Source organism: Dipodomys merriami, unplaced genomic scaffold (assembly GCF_024711535.1).
Source record: "Dipodomys merriami isolate MVZ:Mamm:240054 unplaced genomic scaffold, mDipMer1.0.p SCAF_21, whole genome shotgun sequence".
In the NCBI taxonomy this organism is placed as follows: Eukaryota; Metazoa; Chordata; class Mammalia; order Rodentia; family Heteromyidae; genus Dipodomys; species Dipodomys merriami.
In genome coordinates this window covers 1,706,409-1,730,134 of record NW_027203493.1, presented here as the reverse complement: position 1 = coordinate 1,730,134, position 23,726 = coordinate 1,706,409, and the positions used below count along the sequence as shown (strand labels likewise).

The 23,726-nt window shown below is 52.9% G+C and overlaps 2 protein-coding genes across 3 annotated transcripts in view; both read left to right on the top strand.

Annotated features, from left to right (window-relative positions):
• The first annotated feature begins 754 nt into the window (after window positions 1-754).
• On the top strand, window positions 755-13,433 carry Tmem109 (transmembrane protein 109). The gene is made up of 4 exons (XM_070032223.1): window positions 755-915; window positions 9,508-9,752; window positions 11,064-11,166; window positions 11,935-13,433. Exons 2-4 carry the CDS (start codon window positions 9,516-9,518, stop codon window positions 12,324-12,326), a joined length of 732 nt encoding a protein of 243 aa, XP_069888324.1. The 5' UTR covers window positions 755-915; window positions 9,508-9,515; the 3' UTR covers window positions 12,327-13,433.
• Window positions 13,434-14,524: 1,091 nt separating this feature from the next.
• Window positions 14,525-23,726, top strand: part of Tmem132a (transmembrane protein 132A) — a 12,562-nt gene continuing 3,360 nt past the window's right edge. Inside the window, exons 1-8 of one of the 2 annotated variants that reach the window (XM_070032220.1) lie at window positions 14,525-14,767; window positions 17,570-17,784; window positions 17,976-18,194; window positions 18,861-19,192; window positions 20,337-20,486; window positions 21,067-21,262; window positions 21,338-21,481; window positions 23,522-23,724. In XM_070032220.1, the coding sequence (XP_069888321.1) occupies window positions 14,677-14,767; window positions 17,570-17,784; window positions 17,976-18,194; window positions 18,861-19,192; window positions 20,337-20,486; window positions 21,067-21,262; window positions 21,338-21,481; window positions 23,522-23,724 (1,550 nt within the window). In that variant the 5' untranslated portion in view covers window positions 14,525-14,676. Of the gene's footprint in view, window positions 14,768-17,569; window positions 17,785-17,975; window positions 18,195-18,860; window positions 19,193-20,336; window positions 20,487-21,063; window positions 21,263-21,337; window positions 21,482-23,521; window positions 23,725-23,726 lie in introns of both variants that reach the window. The other variant, XM_070032219.1, reaches the window with a different exon arrangement.

Here is a 23,726-nt window from a genome sequence, read left to right as displayed (position 1 = left end):
GCTCCACATCTGCCTTTTTGCTGGTTAATTGGAGATAAATCTCACAGCTTCAAACGGAGGTCCTCAGATCTCAGCCTCCTGAATGGCTACGATTACAGGCGTGAGGCTCTGGCCCAGGGCTGAGATGATACTTGCAGTATCTTACAGTTCTCCAAAGTTAAGACACTGAGGCCCAGAAAGAAAGGAAGCCAAGTGCCCGGGATGACCAAGTGGGTGTAGGGATCATCTCATTAAAGAGCCCCGACCAGCCCCCTGCAGGTGCTGGCGCTGGGGTCGAAGCGGGGTGCGGGCTGATCCCTTGAATCCAGTTCTGAGCGGAAGGAAGCAAACTTGCAGAACCCACAGGCGGCGGCGGGCGTGCCAACACCTTTTGTGCTTTTTAGCGCGAAAACGATTTCAAACCCCAGGCGTTGGAACTACATTTCCCACGATGCCCCAGAAGACAGCATTTCCTTGCTGGAGAATTGGCCCCCAAATAGCCCAGCGTGTGCAGACCCGGATCCGCGAAGACACCCACATCGAAGACCTAGTCTACGCACTCCGTAGCCTAGGTGGAATCACTTTTTCCCCCGTTTCCGGCCCGAGGCTTCCGTTCCCAGCGGGAACACCGGATGCCATTCTTCTGTTGGGAAAGCTCGGAGCAAGTATTGTCAAACGGCAGGGGTACGCAGGGCGCATGCGCCCGCCCGCCCCGGACCCGCCTGGGAGGCCGTCAGGACTCCACGGAAAAAAAACCTATGTGTGCGCATGCGCCCACAGCACCCGCCCGCTCCAGATCCACCCGGGGAGGCCGTCGCGGCTCAGCCAAAACTTGCGCACGCGCAGAGCGTCAACCAACGCCCGGGAGTTCAGGCGCGGCTTTGGTGGCGCGTTTTAGCGAAGTCGCACGTGAAAGATAGCGGTGGCCGGAGATCGGTGAGTGCGCGCGGGGATCCGGGCTGGGAGGCCACACGCGGGACGGGGAGGCGGCCGCGCTGCAGGCAGCACCGGGGTGGAGCCGCAAGTCGGCCTGCAAGTCCGACTGGGGAGGGAGGAAAGGCCGGGGGGGGGGGGTTCCGGACGTCGAGCAGCAGTCGAAGCGATCCGGGGATCGGGGATCCCCGTGGCTGTGCAGCCGGGGGGGGGCATTGTTGCTAGGTGACCCGGGAGGCGCCGATTTCCTGGGTGGCCTGGGTTCGAATGCTGCGCTGCTCGGTGATGGGGTGGAAGCGGGGCGGCCGCCAGGTGGGAGAGGGAGGGGCGTCGGTGCTGGGCATGGTTGTGCGACCTCCAGCCCAGGGCCCAGCTTCCCCCGAGGTCTTGGTTCGAGCCCTCCCAGGTTCCCTGAGCTCATGGGCCGAGGCCACATCCCACGCCGGCGACGCCACCGTGCAGCCCTTGGCAGGGGACGCCGCGTTCGAAATAGCACTTGCCACCGACACCCCGTGTCCCGGCGTCCCGGGCCGCAGAGCCGCCCCTGCGCACCCGCCCTGCCCCCAAACAGTTGCTGGGCAGCTGCTGTCGGGTTTAGCGGGGACCGCCTCCCACCCGCCGGGACGGAGACTTCGTTCTCCTCCGTGGTGCCTTCTCTGTGCTATTTAGGATCTTTCTTGCACCCAGCAGTTGTTCTCCTGGTGGCCATTGTATATGAAAATAGCGTTCCTCCCCATGACTATCAGGGCCCTACCCTGGTGGCTTCTTGGCAGCCCTCGGATATTCATGTAACAAGTGTTGGTTAGTCATCCTTCTGTGCTAGGTGCTGGGCATTCCAAGAAGTTAGATGTCAGGACGGAAAGGGACAGCCCAGTTTAGCTGGGAGGCTGACAGATAAACCGCTACGTTACAATGTAATAGAGTAGTGTGTTTGCAAAGTTAGGTGCTACTAAACCGTGGAGAGCTACAAAGCGTTTGCAGAAACGTCTTAACTCTTTGTAAGAGCTTTGAACCCATGCCAACTGGAATTACATTTGAGGAGGCTGAAACAGATTAAGTAACAGGTATCAAGGTGATAGCTTCTTGTTGGTGGCAGAATTGAGCCTGGGTTGGAAGTCTTAAGGTCATTTGGACACCGTTACACAGATCTAATCCGGCTTTGTCTGCTTTGCCCACTTGGCCCTGGGTTCTAGGTCCTTTGCAGTAGCTGCATGGTTATGCATTGGGAATCTCTGGAGAAGCGTTATAAACAAAAGTGAGAGACTCTGGGTGGGGTAGACATCCCTTGTTTAACAGGTTGTGCAGGCGGTTCTGGTGGATAGAGTTGAGCAGATTGGAATAGGAATAGCCAAGAATAGTGCTGGGACAGTCAGGGCCAACAGAGGGTACCAGGTCAGCTGCCCCTTCTGCCCTGTAGTGATTTATAGCATGAAAGGAGAGAAAAGAGGAAGGAGCATCGACAGAGGTTTATGTGGCTAGCTCCTCCTTTTCCTCACAGCGCAAACCACAATTAAACATATAACCCCTTCTTAGTACTGTAATAAGTAAAACAGTTTCTTCAGTGGAGCTGGCTTCTCCTGTGCCAGCCGAAGCCGTGTTACAGCTGTCTGAGCAGGAGTGGCAGGTCTTGCCCAACTTTGGCTGATGGTAAAGAATCATCACTTGTAAGCCCAGCAGGTGGGTCATCTGATGTGTGGTCTCCTCAGGGGATTCTAGAGCTTGTTAGTATTTGGCAGGACTTAAGTTCCTGAGGATGAGGAGCGTGTCTTACCTAGGCAGTGTGAGGGTGTAGGCAGGCAAAAGGGCAGAACTGAGTTCCTGGGTTCTGGAATCGAGTTCCAGTTCTACTGTGTGATACTGGATGAACTTGGCCTCTCTAAGTCATACTTGTCTGAGTAAAATGAGGGAATAGGATGAACTGAAAAAGGTTGTTCTACAGCTAGGTGCCAGTGGCTCACACCTATAATTCTAGCTACTCAGGAAACTGAGATCTGAGGATGGTAATTCAAAGCCAGTCTAGGCAGGAAATTCCAATTAACCACCAAAAAAAGTTGGAAGTAGAGCTGTGGCTCAAGTGGTAGAGTGCTAGCCTTGGTGAAAAAGCTCAGGGACAACTCATTTAAGCCCTGAGTTTAAGTCCCAGTACTGGCATGTGTGTGGGCTTGTGCGAGTGCATGCACACATGCATGAGTACACACACACACACACACACACACACACAGAGTATTTGAAAAGATTGTAGATGTAGCTCAATGATAGAGTGGCTGTCTAGCATACCCAAGGCCCTGGATACTATCCCCAGCACAATAAACACACACACACACACACACACACACACACACACACACACACACACACACACACACACACACACACACACTCTCTCTCTCTCTCTCTCTCTCTCTCTCTCTCTCTCTCTCTCTCTCTCTCTCTCTCTCTCTCTCTCTCTCTCTCTCTCTACACTTGATTGGGCCAAAGTGGGAGACAGGGTGGTAGTGGTGGGTCAGAATCCTAGTGCCTGACTTTAACTGGGAAGAAGATAGGAGGAGGAGCCCTGGTCAGGAAAAGACACCTGAGAAAGGAGCCAGAGAGTCACCACACTGATTTGTGGAATGGTCTACTCCAGACTCCTGCTAGACTTGGTTTCTGGCATTCTTCAGAGGGTAAGCTAGCCTCACTATGAAGAGTTTATTTCCAGGTCCTCAGTCTGGGACAGATGGCCACTTGAGGGAGGCTGGCAATGATCGCCCTGACCTTTTTTTTCCTGGGGGAGGGACAACATCTGATACCTGCTGCTGGAGGTCCTTGGGTATAGGATCCAACCAAAGATAGCCACCCCACTCCTGAAGTCCCCAATGTGTTTATGTCCCAGAAAGCTCAGGGTCTGACCTGGGTTTGCTTCCTCTCTACTGCTGGCAGACAGGAGCCACCTGGTTCTTGGTTTGTGCCAGGAAGAATAGAAGGCTTTCCCAGCCCCAACCCATGGCTTATGAATTGTGTTAGACAACCCTGCCTGATCGTACAGGCCTAGGCAGGGGCTTTGGGTAGCCATTTCTAGGCCAGAAGACTTTTTTTTTTCTTCCTTTTTTTCCAGGGCTGAGGACCGAACCCAGGGCCTTGCGTGTGCCGGGCGGGCGCCCTTCCGCCGGGCTAAACCCCCAGCCCCTTTTGCTTTGTTTTGTATTGTTTTTCTCTTCTCTCTCCCATCCTTTAAAAGGTGGCTGCTGAGTTTTGGCCAACTCCCAGGGGTGCCTTGGTAACTGCAACATAAACTCAGGTGTGTTTGAAAGGGTTGCAGAAAGCCAGGCTAAAAGGCCAAGTTCGAACATCTGGCTCCTTCTACCTTGGAGCTAAGTGGCTTTTTAAGTCAAGTTACTTAGCTTCAGATCACCAGGTCTGAGTCACTGAAAGTCCCTGGAGCTGCAGGTGCCTTGCAGACCTGCAGAACGGGGGATTTGTGGGTGCTGTCTGGACAATTCACAAGCATGGTGACAAGTAGCAGGTGGACCTGCAAAAGTTTTTCTTGGCTGATCCTCTCCTGCTGCACTAACTTGTCAGGTCTTAGCTTGTCCATGGAGCTGAGAGCCCCAAACGCAAAACATTTAGGTGAATTTTTGCCAGCAATTCACCAAGAAGGCTGGTACATGCCAAGTTTATTTTAGTTCATGAATAATCTTTTTTTTTTTTTTTTTTTTTGGGTCCGGTCATGGGGCCTGAACTCTGGGCCTGGGCGCTGTCCCTCAGCTCTTCAGCTAAAGGGTAGCGCTCTACCACTTGAGCCACAGCACCACTTCCGGCTTTTTTTTTCTCCTTATGTGGTGCTGAGGAATCAAACCCAGGACCTCAAGCATGCAAGGCAAGCGCTGTACCACTGAGCCACCTTCCCAGCCCAATGAATAATCTTTTATGTGACTTTTTTTTTTTTTTTTTTTTTTTTGATCATCATGGGGCTTCAACCCCAGGCCTAGGTGCTGTCCCTGTGCTCTTTTGCCCAAGACTAGCACTCCACCACTTTGAGCCATAGCGCCACTTCTGGTTTTCTAGTGGTTGATTAGAAATAAGAGTCTCGTGGACTTTCCTGCCCAGGCTGGCTTTGAACCATGATCCTCACTCTCAGTCTCCTAAGTAGTTAGGGTTACAGACAGGTGTGAGCCACCAGTGCCCAGTTTGACTTTCTAAGCAACTCTTGAGACCGAAATAAGAGATGGCATAGTAGAGTGGCTGTATGTAAGGAGTCCAATGATGGATCCCCTTTTCCCCTTTGGGAAACAATAGCCAGCCCTATCTGACAGGTAATTGTGCAATTGAGATAAACAGCTCATAAGAAACATGTTAGCTCTGTGTGTGTGCATGCAGGTGTGTACATGTGTATGCACACTCACATGCCAGTATTGCAGTTTGAACTCAAGGCCTGGGCATTATCCCTGAACTTTTTTTGCTCAAGGCCAGTGCTACCACTGGAGATAATGTTCCTTCTTGGGTCAGCTTTGAACCTTGAACCTCTAGATCTCAGCCTCCAGAGCAGCTAGGATTACATCTATGAGCCACCAGCACCAGCCACGTTAGTTTCTTTTTTTTGGGGGGGGGGGTCCGGTCGTGGGGCCTGAACTCTGGGCCTGGGCACTGTCCCTCAGCTCTTCAGCTCAAGGCTAGCACTCTACCACTTGAGCCACAGTGCCATTTCCGGCTTTTTTTCTTTTTGCTTATGTGGTGCTGAAGAATCCAACCCAGGGCCTCATGCATGCAAGGCAAGCACTCTACCACTGAGCCACCTTCCCAGCCCCCCACGTTAGCTTCTTAATTCATCATGTTTTTTTTTCCTTTAAGGTTGTTATTCAAGCCTTTGCCTATTGGAAGCCAGGCTGTGACACCAGAAGTTGTATGTTATAGATACAGCATTTTGATTCCATCCACATTTCCAGGCTGAGAGCTCCTATAGCCCTTGTCATTTCCCAAGTGACTAGAACAACAAGAATACCTTTTGCTAAAATGTTTTTTTTTGGGGGGGCGGGGGCATAGCTTCCTGAAACATCTTCAGAAGCTGAAGGTAAAAGACAGAGTTGGCTTTTGGGTTGCTTCCTTTGTTGTTATTTATAATAAGTCCTCTCAAATGCACCCGAGTTTAAGTTAATACGGCCATTGTAGGAAGATTCCTTACATAACCACAGGATAAAGGCCTATTCCCCAGAGAGGCAGCCAGGTGCCAATCCTCTGGGGAAGAGGGCAAAGGATTGAGTGGATCATCAACAGCTGTTTGGAGGATCGAGCCTACAGAATGAAACTTGAGGAAGAACAGGGTTTGGAGAGCTTCATGACCCTGGAACACGTGGAGGCTCCTGGAGGGTGGTGGACATGAATCCGGCCTTGCCGCTCCTTCCACCTTGTCCTATCTAGCTTTGCATTGTAACCAAACCTGAGAAGGGAGTTAGGGATAGGGACTCTTGTGCCCAGTGGGTCAGAAGCACAGATAAAACAACCAGGGATTTGTGATTGGCATCTGAAGTTGTTACTGGGCCCAAATCTGCCAGAAGGACATGACTACATCGAGGTGGTGGCAAGGAAATCAGGTTCAGCCAAAGGCTGACCCTGAGAAGATGGAGGGATGATTGTCCTTCCAGGTCCAGCTTTAGGGAAGGAACTCAGATATGGAAAAGGGACTTTATAGGGAGGGAGAAGTGTGGGGTGCAACGGGCAGTGTGTTCACTGGGGTCTTCTCATTCAGTGTATGCAACTTTTCTTTACCCGGAACATACAATGAACCTTGATTCCCTGGGTGTACTGCCTGTAGTTGTTGAGGAAGACATACTACTTTTCTGAAAGTTTGACATCATAGCAGCATATGTACATTCTGTTAGTTGGACTATTTTTTTAATTTTTAATTTTTGTGTTTATGTGGTACAGAGGAATCAAACCCAAAGCCTCATGCATGCCAGACAAGCACTATACCACTAAGCCACATTCCTTGCCCGTTAGTTGGACTATTATACAGTCCAGTGTGAACTGGATGCCAGTGGCTCAGGCCTGTAGTCGTAGCTACTCAGGAGGCTGAGATCTGAGGACCACAGTTAGAAGCCAGACTGGATAGGGAAATTCTTGAGACTCTTTTTTTTTTTTTTTTTTTTTTGGTCAGTCGTGGGACTTGAACTCTGGGCCTGGGCGCTGTCCCTCAGCTCTTCAGCTGAAGGCGAGCGCTCTACCACTTGAGCTACAGCGCCACTTCCGGTTTTTTGGTGGTTTATTGGAGATAGGAGTCTCACAGTCTCTCCTGCCCGGGCTGGCTTTGAACTGCGATCCTCAGATCTCAGCCTCCTGAGTAGCTAGGATGACAGGCGTGAGCCACCAGTGCCCGGCATCGTGAGACTCTTTATCTCTAACTAACCAGCAAAAAAAAAAAAACCTGGAAGTAGAGCTGTGGCACAAGTCGTTGAGCCCCAGCTTTGAGCAACACAGTTGAGACAAGGTGTCAAAGCCCAACTTCATGCCTTCCTCCATGCCCCCCTCCCCCGCCCAAACACTAGAGTATTAGCATCTTAATCATTCAGATGTAACTTCTCCTTAGAATTTCTAATGCTAGGAAAAGGGAAAGGAGTCATGTGGGGATCTTTTATCTTAAACCTAAGTCTCATCCAGACAATACTAGACAATTCCAGGAGAAGCTCTGCCTGGGGCACAGACATGATGCTCCAGGTGGTTCCACTGAGCAGCCTTGGTTGAGAGCCCCTATACACCCTGCCTCCCAACAAGCGTAGAATCTGGAGATCATATCATGGCCTTTCTGCTTCTTAGCAGTCTCTTCTGTACCAAGAGGGGCCAGGAGGAGAGCAGGCACCTTGTATAATGGCCCTGCAGAGCCAGTGACACAAATGCAGTCATTCTTGTTTGAGCACCCAACCAAGCCCTTGGCTTTACTTCATTGCACAGTGCTAATCTTCTTAGTGTGCTATTTTAAAGGTGCCTTTTATATCAGCTTTGTCTTAAGTAGATTAGAAACTTTGGGGGGATGAAGCCTTGGAATCTTACCATTCTATTATGCCCATGGCACCTAAGATATAGAAATAAACCTTCAGGTTTATACAAGAATAATTTTTTTTTTTGCCAGTATGGGGGCTTGAACTCAGGGCCTTGCACTCTTGCTTGGATTTTTTGTTCGAGGCTGATGCTCTACCACTTGAGCCACAGCTCCACTTCTGGCTTTTGGTGCTTAACTTGGAGATTAGAGTCTCACAGACATTTCTGCCCAGGTTAGCTTTGAACTGTGATCCTCAGATCTCAGCCTGTTGAGTAACTGGGATTGTAGGCGTGAGCCCAGCACCCAGCAGGGGAAAGAAATTTTCTTGGCTTACCCCAAAGTCATTGAATAATGAAGCACTTTCTGGCTTACTAACATGAAGTGGGAAAGGAAGCAGAAGAGAAACTTGAGAATCAGATAGTAGAACCTAGCTTCAATTGTAAGTTCCAGTTCTTCCTCAGCAAGCAGCTCTTTCTTGGTCTATCTAGGGCGTTTGCTGGGTTTAGCTAGGGGGTTTCCTGGGCACAGGGCTGAAGGAAGATGTCAGCAAATCAGCCAGGAATGTGCCGAGGACCAGGTTCTGTTGGGACCACGGAGGACACCTAGGGGAGGAACCTGGAATAGGATGGGGAGATGGCAAACAGACAACTCACACACAAGAGGAGTGGATGCTGAGTGCGATTTAATGCAGAGGATAGCAAACTTTTTTAACAGAAGTCTCCATGAGAAAGGGCAAAAGGTTACACAATCTTGCTGCACGGCTTCATTTTTGGGTGGTCACCAGTTGGTTGCCTGATAGGCACTTGTTTCCGGCTTATCTCTAAGAAATACAATGGGTTTCGATGTTTGTCACCAATTAACCATTACCTTCTTTTATAGAGCCCTTAGCTTTCCCATAAGATCTTTCCTGTTTCTTCTTTAATAGTAAACTTCAAGGAGACCTAGATCTAGCAAGTCTCTTAATAAATAAAAGAGAGTAGCAGGAAATTCTTTCTCCTAAGTAATTATCTCAGCAATTGCCATACATTCTTTCTGTTCTAGCTGAGCCTACAGCTTCTTGTAAATCCCTTACAAACAATTCCTTCTGCTGAAGTGACTTCGCGAAACCCCCAATACTTTTATATTTACTTATAACTTGTCTACTAGCCTCCATAAGAGGGGTTTCAGGGTAGCATTTAACTCTGGTGAGTTAGTCATATTTTTAAGACACTCATCAGATATTGGAGTCGTCAACACTCTTAAGAAAGAGCTTTGAATAAGGGAACGTTGACAATGAGTAAGTACAAAGAGCAGTAGAAACAGTAAAAGATTAATAGGCACTCTTACACAGTGAAGAGAAGAAAAGCAGAAACACATCTTTCCCAGGGGTTTGCCAGCCTTTCCAGGAGTAGGCCTCTTAGAAGCCCTATTCTCTGAGGTAGACTTCGGTGAAGTCCCAAAACTCGGAGATAAGTCTCTGAAGCCCCTTTCTTAGGTCTGATAGATGGTTTCCCATGCTAAGCAGACTCCACTGGAGTAGACGTGGCAGGAATGGGTATGTCTACCAGGTCCTACCCTCAGTTTCCCCTGTGCTTCTTTCCTGGCAGGTCCAGTCATGGCAGGCTCAGGCACCTGTTCACCATGGGGCAAGCATCTGCTCAGAGCCATCCCAATGGTCCTCGTGGCCCTAGCTCTTCTCCATTCAGCATCATCCCAGTCCCATCGAGACTTTGCCCCACCTGGCCAGCAGAGAAGAGAGGCCTCAGCTGACCTGCTGACCCAGATTGGCCGGTCTCTGCGGGAGATACTGGATACCTGGCTGGGGCCTGAGACCATGCACTTGGTTTCAGAGGTAAGGATGGTTCTTCTGCTATGGCTGGCCATGCACACAGGACAGAGAAAAGAAAAGACATTACTAAGGCCACCACATCCTCTCTGTGTCATAATCCTGGTGCAGAGAGCCCCCAATTCTACCAAAAGCAGCTGACACCTACAGCTTGTTTTCTTTTTTTCTTTTTTTTTTGTCGGTCATGGGGCTTGAACTCTGGGCCTGGGCGCTGTCCCTCTGCTCTTCAGCTCAAGGCTAGCGCTCTACCACTTGAGCTACAGTGCCACTTCCGGTTTTCTGGTGGTTTATTGGAGATAAGAGTTTCACGGACTTTCCTGCCCGGGCTGGCTTTGAACCGAGATCCTCAGATCTCAGCCTTCTGAGTAGCTAGGATTACAGGTGTGAGCCACCGGCGCCCGGCTCTACAGCTTGTTTGCTGTGTTTGATTCCCATGCCGAGGGCCGTTTATCCCCCACCTCTGTCTTTCCCTGGCTATGGCCAAAGGCTGGGAAATGAGCCATCCTTGGGGGAACTAGAGGCTGACTTTGATCGAAACCTGACAGAGCGCCTTAAACAAGCAACACGGAGCCCCAAGTCAGGGTCTTCACTCATAGCAGTGAGTATAGGATTGATGGAGACTTATGGCTGGGTCATCTCTTCTAACCAGTGATGTTCCGAGGATGTGTCCTGTCCTGTCAATGCATCAGTTATCAATTGGTCATACTGAAAGGCAGATTTAGTCATTTACAACATTCCGCCATAGTACCGCAGTGAACTCCTTTATCATTGGAGCCTCCAAGCCCCTTACAGAGGTCTACACACACACACACACACACACACACACACACACACACACACACACACACTCCCCTTACAGAGGTCTACACACACACACACACACACACACACACACACACACACACACACACACACACACACACACACACACACACACACACACACACACACACACACACACACACACACACACACACACACACCAGGATTTGCTGGCAGCTTGAGGACTTCAGGTGTACAGGGTGACTCCTGAATGGATGGATGACCCCTCTCCCTTCACACAGAAGTGCACCCCTTACTAAATGCACAGCATCCCAGCTGAACTAGGGTCCCAGACACCCTGATTTCTAGGTTAGGAGGAAGTGGCCTGTCACTTGGGGAAGTAGATGGGGAAGTAAGTCCCCTGACTTTAACCCAGGCCTATCACTGCTGGCTGGGAAATAGATCAGACCTTCCCTGCAGGCCTCCTCTAGGCTCTGGTGACCAAACGTGGAGGAGGAGAGCCTCATTTAATCCTTCCCAATTCTCTCTCCGTAGAGCCTGTCACAGGTGATGTGGGCTGTCTCCTCTGCCATCTCTGTGGCCTGCTTTGCCCTGTCTGGGATCTCCACACAGCTGTTGAATGCCTTGGGCCTGGATGGTGAGTGGCAGAGAACTGGCTAGCCGGCTGGAGTTTCGTCTCTACCCTCCTGTGGGTGGGAATCTATCTTTGTCAGGGTCTAGAGGACACTCCCCAAGAGTCCCTGGAAGTGTGAACAGTTTGTCTTCCCCTCCCCTCACCTCCAGGTGTCTTATTTGTGTAAGGCATTGGGTGAGACTGAGCATCTCCAGAGCTCAGTGAGACAGGACGAATTAGTCTGTGTTAATAAATGGAACTGAGTCCTAGTTCTTTAATAGCAAGGCAGGAAGAATTACTGTTAGTAAAAGGAATTCAGTTCCATTTATTTATCCCTAGATGCCAAGTAGGGAAGTCATCTGCCTAGGGCCCCAGGGAGTGAGCTGAGATTCAAATCCATGTTTTTGTGTGTGTGTGTGCATGCATGTGTGCATGTGCACATGCACTCACACCAGTATTGGAGTTTGAACTCAGGGCCTTACACTCTCGCCTGGCCTTTTTGCTCCAGGCTGGCATTGTACCTCTTGAGCCACTTCTGGATTTTTACCGTTCAATTGGAGATAAGAGTCTTATGGATTTATCTTCCCCGGGTTGGCTTCAAGCTATGATCTTCAGTTTTCGGCTCCTAAGTAGTTAGGATTACAGGTGTGAGCCACTTGAGCCTGGCTCAAAGCCACGGCTTTTGAAGCTGTGGGGACTCGGAGCGGGGCTGGCTTCTCCCACTTCTCTGGTTCTTGCTCCTCAGCCTTCATCACTTCCCCAAGTTGCTGACTTTGTCATTCTCTCTTCTAGGTGACCACCTCACCCAATTCTTGAAGCTCAGTCCTAGCCAAGTCCAGACCTTCCTGCTGTGGGGAGCAGGGGCCCTGGTCACCTACTGGCTGTTGTCCCTGCTCCTTGGCTTGGTCTTGGCCGTGTTGGGGCGGATCCTGGGAGGTCTGAAGCTTGTCATCTTCCTGGCGGGTTTTGTGGCCCTGGTGAGGTCAGTGCCTGACCCTTCCACCCGGGCCTTGCTACTCCTGGCCCTGCTAACTCTCTACGCCTTGCTGAGCCGGCTCACTGGCTCCCGAGCCTCAGGGGCCCAACTGGAGGCCAAAATACGAGGGCTGGAGCGCCAGGTGGAAGAGCTGCGCTGGCGGCAGAGGCGAGTGGCCAAGGCCTCCCGGAATGTGGAAGAAGAGTGACAAGGATGTCCCCAGATGCCACCTTCACCATACCAAAGAGCTGAGCTGCTTCTGGGCTGAATGGCCCTCCTTGCAGCCCCCCCATGCCCTTTCCTTGCCTTTGTGTCTGAACCTTCAGAATCTTTATCCCTGCCTTAGCCCCTTGCTGAAGGGGCTGGTCCTCCACGTGAGGCTGGCTGGCTGGGGGTGGCTTTCTGCCCACTCTCTCCTTCCAGCCTGTCTCAGCACAGCAGGTTGGAGGCCGGGGAGGGGGGGGAGGGTGTCTGTGCTTCAGCTTCTGCGTCTGCTCTGGCCAGCATCACTGCCACCGGTCTCCCGTGACTTATCTGCCTCTTCTGCTACTGCCTGGCTTCCTCCCCAAACTACAGCTCTCCCTCCTTTCTGCTCCTCAGCCACACCTCCAACTCTTAACTTGTCCTTCCAGGCCTGATCCCACCAAACCACAGCCCCTGAAGTCTTGCCCTGTCCCCCTCGTTGCCCAGCAAGGTGGGACTTAAGGATAGGGAAGGGGAAATGGGGTTCCTGGAGGCCTGGGGGTTGGGGGATCCATGTACTTTAAATCTGTTACAAGTGCCTTAATCTAAGCCAGCAGAGCCCTCTGCTGACTCACTGCCATACTGTATGTGGGAAATGCTGCTTTGTTCATAACAGAGCAGTCCAGTCTCTTAAAGAATCTGATTCCCCTTCAGCCAAATCGAGAGGCAGCTGCTGCTGTGTAGGCTTTGTCCTGCAGCTGGGGCCCTGGGGGAAGTTCAGAGATCTTGAAAGAGATTGGAGGACCCTATTCCCTGTCTGCCTAACCCCGTGGCTTCAGTCCCTGCCACCAAGGAGAAGTTACTGACTGGTGCCACCCAGCAGTGGGGAAGAGCACAGAGCGGCCTGCCCATGCTCTGCAGGGCTCAGGAGGCTGCTAACCTCCCCCCCAGGGTACCTGGGCTCCAGCCATTAGGGGCCTCTTCCTTCCTCAGGGCCCTGGTGTTCTCTAGGCCAGGTTGGGCTCACGATAATGAAATTCTTACTGTTCAGGTTTGATGTGGAATCATGACTGCAGTGATATATATTTTTATCAGCGCTTGGTTGGTTTTAAATAAAGTGCACGCTATTTTATTATCTTGTTCTGAATTTTTTAAAAAAAAATTTATTTACTCAAAAGTCTGATTGCCTTAATGTCTCCCTCTGCTGTCAGACCCCTTTCTGTGGCATAGCTATGCCATCCTGACTTCTCCACCAGGGGCACTCGAAGCTGTGAGGAAGGAGAGGGCCAAAAAGGCAGTTGGTAACATGTTACCCACCGGTCCAGGAGCGGGAGGAAGGAGGGAAGTGTGCTCTATTACAAAGCTTCCAGGTCTGACCAGCACTGCTGGAAGGGTGTGTCAGGTGGGGTGGGGAAGGTACCCCTTCCCTGCAGTGCTGGACTGCTGCTACTCTCACTGGTACCCTGGAAGAGGCATGCCTGCCTTCTTTCCTGCAGGAGGATGGGTTTCCTGCACCTCGTTCTACCTGCCTGGGGTCAGCTATTTTTGTCAGGACACACGCATTTTGTTTCAGTGGCCCAGGGTTTGCTAACCTGCACCGGGGTCTCTTGCTTGGGACCTTTCTCAGCACCACCTGGGGCAGACCTCCCTGGCCAGGGCTGGCCAGCCCTCAGCCTTCCCCCTTGAGGCCTTTCCCTGGGTGGAGCTGGGCATGAAACCGGAGCTGCCTGCCCCTGGAGCCTGTCTTCCCCAGAGGTGGCCCAGGGCCCTGTCAGGACAGGCCCAGGCCCGTGTCATCTGGCCTCATTTGGCCTCTCCTTTTCTGCCCCTGCAGCTCTATTCCCACAAGTCCCAGAATTCTAGTTCTGATTCATACGGAATACCTCTGCAGGTGAGATGTTTGTTGGGGAGGGTGGGTGGAGGGAGAGAGCTGAGGCAGAATAAGAGTCTTTTCCTTCTCTGCCAGCAGCCTCGGAGAGGGATCTCCACGGAAGGGGCCACGTGCCTCCTGACCGTGGCGCCCAGTCCAGGTTCAGCCCTCCGGGGAAGTGGCCTTCCTGACCAGGGCCCGGGGAGGGGGGGGCGGGAGGGGGGCGCTCTGGGGCTGGAGATCGGCGGGGCACTAGGACCCGGCGGGGCGGAGGGGGCAGCCCGAGTGTGCGCCGCGCTGCCTCCCACCCCAGCGCTCCCGCTCCATTGTCTGCGAGCTGCGGCCGCGGGCAGCCGGGCGGGCAGCGGCGGGGATAGTGGCGGCGGGGACGCAGCGAGCGGCGAGCGCGGGCGCCGGGCGGCTGCGAGGGGATGCGGGGTCCGATCGCCGCCCGCTGAGCCGCCCGCCTGGTCCCCGCCTGCGGTGGGAAGGTTGTGCGCCTCCGATGGCTGCGCGCGCGTCCCCGGCCCCCGGAGGGCTCCGCGGTCCCTGGCTCTGCCTCCTGGTGGCCCTGCTGGCCTTGGTCATCGAGAGAGGTCAGCGGGCGGGGCGGGGCGGGGCGAGGGGGTGGCGGGGCCCCCCTTCCCAGCCGAGGCTGGGCGCGGGAGATGTCCGCGAGCCGGGCGCCTCGGTACTGGGACCGGACCGGAGCGAGGTCGCTTGGCGGCGCGCGCCGGGAGCCGGGGAGATCCTGCCTCCGGGGGAGCCTGGCTCTGGCCGCCCGCCTCGTGGGCTCCTTCCTGGCCCGGGGCTGGCCTGGGAGGTAAGGGGGGGCTCTGGCACATCATCACGCGCCCCCCTCCCCACTCTGCCCGCCAGCGTCCCCTCCAGCGTCCCCTCTCAACCGACCACCCTGTCCCGGGCGCATCAGCCTCTCCACTGCTTCTAACCCCAGATCTGGGGAGCTGGACATCCTCACTCCTCAGCCCAGGGATGGAAAGCAGCCCCTTTGCCCTGGGTCCTGCGGGCTGTGCAGCCCCCTCCCCTGCCCCAGATCACTTTCCCACACTGGAGTCTTCAGGGATAACCTCATTATCGCATCTCTAGCTCTTGGGGAGGGGGGGGGCGGGTACCTGGCCCTGGGTAAGGGGTGGGTGGTGGGGTGACAGATGGACTGGGGCGAAGGATGCCACAGAGGAGTGGGAGGTGGCAAGGCACTCTCTCCCCTCCTTCCCCCACCGAGGGAGCTGAGCCCGGTGCTGCGAGTCCGTGGGAGTTTGGCTACTGAGCATCTTGTAATTATGGAAGCCATGGAGTAGGTGGTGGACTGGAATCCAGGAGCTATCCCAGGGGGCAATAGTCATCACCTGTTAGCCTTGGGGACAGCTCACACACATGCTCCTTAGTGGGAAAGGGCCAGAAAAGAGGCTGAAACCAAGTCCCTCTTGCCCCGGGGGCTGAGAGGAAGCTGGCTCTGGCTGCTTCCAGCCACCTGCTCCCACTCTGAGGGTTGGGGGGGGGCCCTAATGGCCCCTTCCACAGGGACAGGAAAGCCTGGTCACATCCATTATGCAACAGCACCAATCCCATTTCCACAGTTTCCACAGCCCTCCCCGGTCCACAGGTCACCCAATGATCCCTGTCAGTTCTACAGGTGGAGGACATTTGTAGGTATTCCTGGCCATCCCAGAATATCCGTGATCAACCCATCTTTCATTGGATATAGCGTGGATGTTAAATCCCTGGAAGCTTCTCCAGGGGGAGCTTCCTAGTTCGGGGGTGTTGGTGGTGATGGTGGTGGTAAGGGCAGATTCAGTATTAGCTAAGCTAGTTAGGTAAGCTCTTAAGTTGGCAGACAGAGAGATAACTAATTCAGAAGCCAGGAAAGCAGTATGGTGTGTCCCTGTGGTCCTAGCTACTAAAGGGATGAACCTAGGAGTCTGAGACCATCCCGTGCAACACCGAGAGATCCTGGCTCCAGAAGAAAGAGGGAGAGGAGACCAGCAGGTCTGCCTCAGATGGAGGGGACTGGCCGAAGGGTGAATGATCAAGGAGGACTTCCTTGAGGAGGCCAGATTTACTCTTGACCCTCAAGGAGGAAGGAGGTAGCACCAGGTAGAAGAGGAGAAATTCAGTCCAGGAGTGAAATCCCCAGGGCATGCCGTTGCATCCTGAGGCGGAGAAATAGATGGAAAAGCAGGGTGGTCTAATGGTCAGTGTCTCAGCTGGACTCCCAGCTCCATCATTTCAGTATGGGACTGCAGGAAGGCCCCTGAACCTCATTTTCTAAATCCACAAAACGGGGTTCATCGTGATAGAACCCGAGTCTGAGAGTTATGAAAACTGAAGTGATGTAAGTAAAATGTCTAAAGCAGTGCCTGTCTATGGTTATTGTTAATCATTATAATGGCTTGTGGTAACAAACCAATATGGTCTTAGTGATCCTTTGTCCATTTGGTGATTGAATAATTTATCTCCCTGAGCCCGTGGGTTCCCATCACCAGGGCATTTCATAGACCTCTCTGAACCCCTCCCCCCAAGTCCAACTCTTGCACTCTGGTACCCAATTGGTACAGGAAAGAAGGTAGCTAGGAGGGATAATTTGGGTTGCTATGGTAATGGTGGGGTGGGGTGGGGGTAGGGAGTGAAGCATTGTTTAGCCAAGGCCTGCCAAGGACCCAGGGTTAGATAAAGGGTTGCTACTTCTACAAAGCTCATCTCCAACCTTTTTTTTTGTTTTTTGTTTCTGTCAGTCATGGGGCTTGAACTCTGGGCCTGGGCCCTGTCCCTGAGCTCTTCAGCTTATGGGGAGCACTCTACCACTTGAGCCACCACACCACTTCCTTGTTTTGTTTTTTAACTGCATAGGCATTATATGGGGAAAGTCATGACCCCCACCCCCATCCCAAATACCCTAATACCAGAGTCAAGGAGAGACAATGCGAGATTCAAATCCTGGCTCTGTTATATCCTACCTGTATGAGGTTCTTTATGCATTACCTCATCTATGAAATGGAGAGGTCTCCCTATCTTCTTGGGATGGGGGGGAGGATGGGATATTTACAGTGCAGTTCTTCCTTCACTACCTGCCACCACTATCTCTTCTCCGTGTGTGTGTGTGTGTGTGTGTGTGTGTGTGTGTGTGTGTGCGTGCCAGTGATGGGGCTTGAACTCGGGCTTTGCTCTCTCACTTGGCCGTTCACTCAAGTCTGGTGCTCTGCCACTTGAGCAATACCTCTACTGATTTTTGGCTGGTTAATTGGAGATAAGAGTCTCACAGACTTTCCTGCCGAGGCTGGCTTTGAACTTTGATGCTCAAATCTCAGCCTTCTGAGTAGCTAGGGTTACAGACATGAGCCACCACTGCCTGGCCATCTCTACCCTTCATTCCTCTCCAGTGAACTGTGACCAGGCCCACCAGGACCCCATCTACCTGCCAGTGGCCCTGGAGCTCCTGGATACCCCCGAACATTTTCGCGTGCAGCGGGTAGGCCACTATCCACCTGCCAATTCTTCTCTGAGCTCCCGATCTGAGACCTTTCTGCTCCTGCAGCCCTGGCCCAGGGCCCAGCCACTTCTCCGGGCCTCCTACCCACCGTTTGCCACCCAACAGGTAAGGAGGGGCAAACAGGACTCAACCTGCGATCCACTGTGTGCGTGGCTCAAGGGCTTTCCCCAGCCTCTCTTTTCGCTCTTTATTTTCCAGACAGGGAAAAACGGAGGCCCATAAAGGTTGGGAATAGAAGTTTCTCATCCCAGTTGTCCTCCTCCCTTCTATGCCAATCTCCCTCATTCTTCCTCCAGGTGGTCCCTCCCCGTGTCACTGAGCCCCACCAACGGCCAGTGCCCTGGGACGTGCGGGCTGTTTCAGTGGAAGCGGCTGTGACTCCAGCAGAGCCCCATGCCCGCGTCCTCTTCCACCTCAAAGGACAGGATTGGCCTCCGGGGCCTGGCAGCCTGCCCTGTGCCCGGCTATATGCCATGCACCCTGCAGGCACTGCCCACCGAGCCTGCCGCTTCCAGGTGAGTGGGCGGGCCCCACTGCTGTGCCAGCCAGTGGTTGCCCCAAGGTGGAGAGGAAAGGCAAGTCTGGGTTGTGAAGCATCAGAATCCCTTTCTGCTCCACTCACTGTCAGTTAGTCCTGAGAAAGGATTAGTGAGGGCCTTTTAAGAAGTCTGGGACATCGTGTGTGACTTTGAGCAAATAGTCTCTCTGAGACTCAGTTTCCTTATCTGTAAAATGGTGGTAATGACAATCCCCAACTTATAGGGGGCTGGCAAAGGAATAACCAAGGTGAATACAAGAATTGCTTATAGCAAAGCAATCATGGGTCTTGCTAGAATTATGTCAATCATTTCGATTCCTGTTCTTTGGGAGTCTGGCACAGGAATGTAATGGAGAGTGCTATTTCTCAGGTTTTAGGGAAGAAATCTGAGCTCTAGGTGGGGTGGTCCCGGGCCCTGCTCAGGGCAAGGTGCGGGGGCCGGCTAGCTCAAATGAGACTAGTCTGAGATGTGTTCTGAGATTGAGACCTGGTATGAGGCCCCTATGCGTCACTAGTCCCTCACGTCACTTGGACTATGTCCCTGGCCTGCCTTTCATGCACCTCTCTAGCTTGGGGTCCCTGGTATAGGAAGGAGTTCTACCCTCACTCTTCCCTGAGCCAACCACAAACCTCATCTTCACAGCCATCCCTGGGCGCCTGCCTGGTGGAGCTGGAGTTCCCCTCCCACTGGTTCTCCCAGGGCTCCACCACGCGGGCCGAGCTGGCCTACACGCTGGAGCCTGCCGCCGAGGGTCCTGGGGGCTGTGGCCCTGGTGGGGAGGAAGACCCCGGGGAGCAGGCCCTCCCGGTGGGCAGTGTGGAGCTGCACTCAGCAAACCCCCCGCAGTACCAAGAGGTACCCCTGGATGACGCAGTGACTCTGCGGGCGCCTGACGTGCCAGTGCGGCCTGGCCAGCTTTTCAGTGCCACCCTCTTGCTCCGGCACAACTTCACCGCCAGCCTCCTGACCTTGAGGTGAGCACTGGGTCCCTGGGGGTAATAGGCAAGCAGGGCCTTCTGCAAGAAGATGAGTGGGGTCTTAACTCATCGTTCCCTGGCTGGGTACAAGGTTGCAGGATGGGTGATGGGCACAGCCCTGCAGTAGGATGTCACCTCCTTCTCAGGCACTTTCCTGAGCGCCTCTGTTTCAAGAAGAGGAAATAGAGCCAGGCACTGGTAGCTCACGCCTGCAATCCTAGCAACTCAGGAGGCTGAGGCCTGAGGATCACAGTTCAAAGCCAATCCAGGGCAGGAACGTCCTCAAGACTCTTATCTCCAATTAACCACCAGAAAATGTATGGCTCAAGTGGTAGAGAGCTAGCCTTGAGTGCAAAAGCTCAGGGACCGCACCTAGGCCCAGCATTCAAGCCCCACAACTGACAGAAAGAAAAAAAAAGAGAGAAAATAGGATGGCTCAGAACCTGGAACGCATGTGCCTGGAGCTGTGTTGTTGGTCCCTTGCTACAGAGACTGGGGTATCTCTCCAGTCCCATTCAATCTGCCTACCCTGCTGCCTTCATGTATGAAGAGTCTCCCAGTGAAGAGGGGAAGGGAGCTAGAGGGACAGGAACTAAGTGATCAAAAGGCCTGGGGGGAGGGAAGGGCTTGTGGATGCACTGGTGAAAGTTTGCCATGCCATGGGGTAGTTGAGCCAGTGGGGGCAGTCTAAAGGAAATTCATCTAGCACTACCTAAGTTTCCTAAAGGAAATGGTATTTGAGTCCTTGGGAACTTAAAAAGGGTCAGCAGAGAAGCAGGGCAGACCGAGCAAACCCAAGTCACAGCCTGAGCAGAGGCTTGGGGTCTTGAGTGTACCTTGTTTCTGTGGGAAGAATTTCTGCATGGGAAAAAAAAGTCTCAGCCCCAAATGAGGTTGGGTTAGGGCCTGGAGTGCCAGCCCAAGGCTCCAGCCTGAAGGTAGTAAGGAATCGTGGTAGTCTTTAGTGGTGGGAAAAAAGTGTGGTCTGACCTTCACTGAGACAAGGTCATTCTAGGAGGGGATGGGAGGAGACTAGGACCAGATTACAGGAAGCCAGACAGGAGGCTGATGGCGCCCCTTTGGATTCCAGTCCTCAGTTCAGCCCTTCCTCTGACAACTTGAACCTATAACCCCTGCCCAGGATCAAGGTGAAGAAGGGACTGCATGTAACAGCAGCCCGCCCCGCCCAGCCCACCCTCTGGACCGCCAAGCTGGACCGCTTCAAGGGTTCCAAACACCATACTACCCTGATCACCTGCCACCGTGCAGGGCGCACAGAACTGGATTCCAGGTGAGTTGAGAAAAGAGGTCGGGCTCTAGAGGCCAGTGGGCAGATTTGGAGGCCCAAGAAAGCAACAGGAAGGTCAGGGAGCCAAGCAAGCATTGGAGGAGGTGGTGAAGTGGTTCTGTAGATACCACCCTCCCCCCACCCCCACCTCCAGCAGTAGAGCTGGAACTCAGGGCCTGGACATTGTCCCTCAGCTCTTTTGCTCAAGGCTACCTCTCTACCACCTTGAGCTACAGTGCCACTTCTGGTTTTCTGGTGCTTAATTGGAGATAAGAGTCTCATGGACTTTCCTACGCAGGCTGGCTTTGAGCCATGATCCTGATCTCAGCCTCCTGAGTAGCTAGGATTCTAGGCATGAGCCACCAGTGCCTGACTGGCTCTGAGATCTTGAGAGGCCAAGACTGGGTAAGAGTCAGGATGTTTGGCTTTAGGGCTCAGCTGTACCACTTTCGCTGTGTGCTCTCATAACTTGACGCCTCGGCTTCCTCATCGGTAAAATGGGGAGAACTGAGATGCCTGTGTCACAAGCCCAGGAAGTCCCTGGCTGCTAGCAAACACGCAGCTCCTGTCTTCTGGCCAGCAGTCCCCTTGAACTGTCTGAGTTCCTATGGGTGGATTTCATGGTGGAGAATGGCACTGGCGGAAGTGTGGCTGTCACCCGACCTGTCACTTGGCAGCTAGAATACCCAGGCCAGGCGCCGGAAGCCGAGAAGGACAAAATGGTATGGGAAATCCTCGTGTCCGAGCGTGACATAAGAGCCCTTGTGCCCCTGGCTAAGGTAAGGAGTCTCTGTCTGTGCCTGGCTTGGTTGGGAGCCCCAGGGCCTGGGGTTGAGCAATTCCTCCATCCTCAGGCCGAGGAGCTGGTGAACATCGCACCCCTGACCGGGGTGCCTCGACGTGTCCCTGTGCGCCTCGTCACTGTAGATGCTGGGGGGGCCTTGGAGGAAGTGACGGAACACGTCGGCTGTGAGTCAGCCAACACGCAGGTCCTGCAGGTGAGTGGCAGGCACTCATGTCCAGGGAGCATGCATTTGTATGGGTGCAGTCATGCATTCACGGCTCTCTTCCTTCGACCGTGGGTTCCCAGGAGAGTAGCTTCTCAACCCCAAAACCTCACCGGCAGCACCAGGGCTTCAACTTTTGTTCCAATTTCAAGTGGGAGCTATGCAACCAGCCTTGAGCATTTTATTAGCAAATGGGCTGAGCTGGGAGAGCTAAGAGCATGCACATTGGGATCAGGAAGTTTTAGCACCGGTGGCTCACGCCTGTAATCCTAGCCACTCAGGAGGCTGAGATATGAGGATCAAGGTTCCAAGCCAGTTCTTGGAAGCAAAGTCTGTGAGACTCTTATCTCCAATTAATCACCAAAAGGCCCAAGTAGAGCTATGGCTCCACTAGTTGAGTGCTAGCCTTGAGAGGAAAAGCATGAAGTCCTGAGTTCAAGTTCCAGTACCCACACAATTAAAATTTTTTTTTATAAATTGTAATTATTAAAAAAATAAATTGTGGGGCTGGGAAGGTGGCTCAGTGGTAGAGTGCTTGCCTTGCATGCCTGAGGCCCTGGGTTCGATTCCTCAGCACCATATAATGCAAAAAGAAAAAAGCCGGAAGTGGTGCTGTGGCTCAAGTGGTAGAGCGCTAGCCTTGAGCTGAAGAGCTGAGGGACAGCGCCCAGGCCCAGAGTTCAGGCCCCACGACCAGACCCTACATCCCCCCAAAAAAAAAGTTTTAAAAGGATGTTTTAGCAAAAACCCATGTTTGTTATCAGCTAGCTGTGTGACTTAAGGCAAGTCTCTTAACTTCCCTGAGCCTCACTCGGTTTCCTAATTACATGAGACGCCATCTTAGGGTTCTTGTAGGAATTCAAAGCAGCTAATACAGCATCCACCTACTGCTGCTGTGATAGTATGAGTATGATAGATAATTGTAATAATAATTTCTATTTGAACTTTGTGATGAGCGCTGAGCTTTTGAGTTTTGGAGAGAGAAGCTTGGAACCTGCAGCTTCACAAATCCTGGCCACCAGCCTGGAGAAGGTGTCATTTTCCTACCTGTGGCTGAAGTGCTCGTTGGTGTGGATCTTGCGTGGGGCCACTTGAGGGGGTGTTCCTGCCTTGCCCTTCCACCTTCCTTCCCCACAGAGCTGTACCTGGTTGTCATATGACTCCAGAACCAGTGTCCAAGGCAGACATCCCACTCTGCCAGGAGGAAGGCTGTGTTATATGTGCATGGCCACTCACCCCAGCGGAGACCCGGGAGAATCTGTAGCATGGCCCAGTGGCTGGGTGTAGATAGGGAGTAGAGTTTGATTGTGTTGCAACACCTTGAACTAGTGACAGTGGCCAGACCCACCAGTCCACCCCAAGATGCATCAGTGAATCCAGAACTGAATTTCAGCCTTTCCTGTTGTTATGTCCCCCACCCCCTAGGGAAGGGAGTGTGTTTTTTGGTGCCGAGACTGAGACTTGAACTCAAGCCCTCACACTCTTGCTTGCTTTTTTTTTTTTTTTTAACTCATGGATGACATTCTACCACTTAAGCCACTCCCAATCTTCCAGCCTTATTTGTGTGTGTGTGTGTGTGGGGGGGGGGGTTGTGGGTCTTGAATTCTGGGCCTGGGTGCTGTCCCTGAGCTGAAGAGTGCTCTACCACTTGCCCTTCAGCACCACTTCTGGTTTTCTGGTGGTTAACTGGAGGTAATAGTCTCACAGACTTTCCTGCCTGGACTGGCTTTGAACTATGATCCTAAGATCTCAGCCTCCTGAGTAGCTAGGATTACAGGAGTGAGCCATGGGTGCCCGGCTTCAGCATTTTTTTTTTTTTCCAGTTAATTGGAGATCAGAATCTCAAGGGTTTGTTTTCACCAGGCTGACTTCAAACCTTGGTTCTCAGAGCTCAGCCTCCTGAGTTAGAGCAGATTACAGGCATGAGTCAGGAGCTTCAGTCCTGCTGATAGCCAGGGTCAAGGATGTTCGTTATGACACATACCTGTCTTCTGTGTCTTAGCACACCTCCTTCCTCCTGTCCTCCCATAGGTATCTGAGGCCTGCGATGCCGTGTTTGTGGCTGGTAAGGAGAGCCGGGGTGCCAAGGGGGTGCGAGTGGACTTCTGGTGGCGCCGGCTCCGGGCCTCACTGCGCATGACGGTGTGGGCCCCGCTGCTGCCCCTGCTTATCGAGCTGACCGACACCACCCTGGAGCAGATCCGTGGCTGGAGGGTCCCGGGCCCAGCTGAAGGGT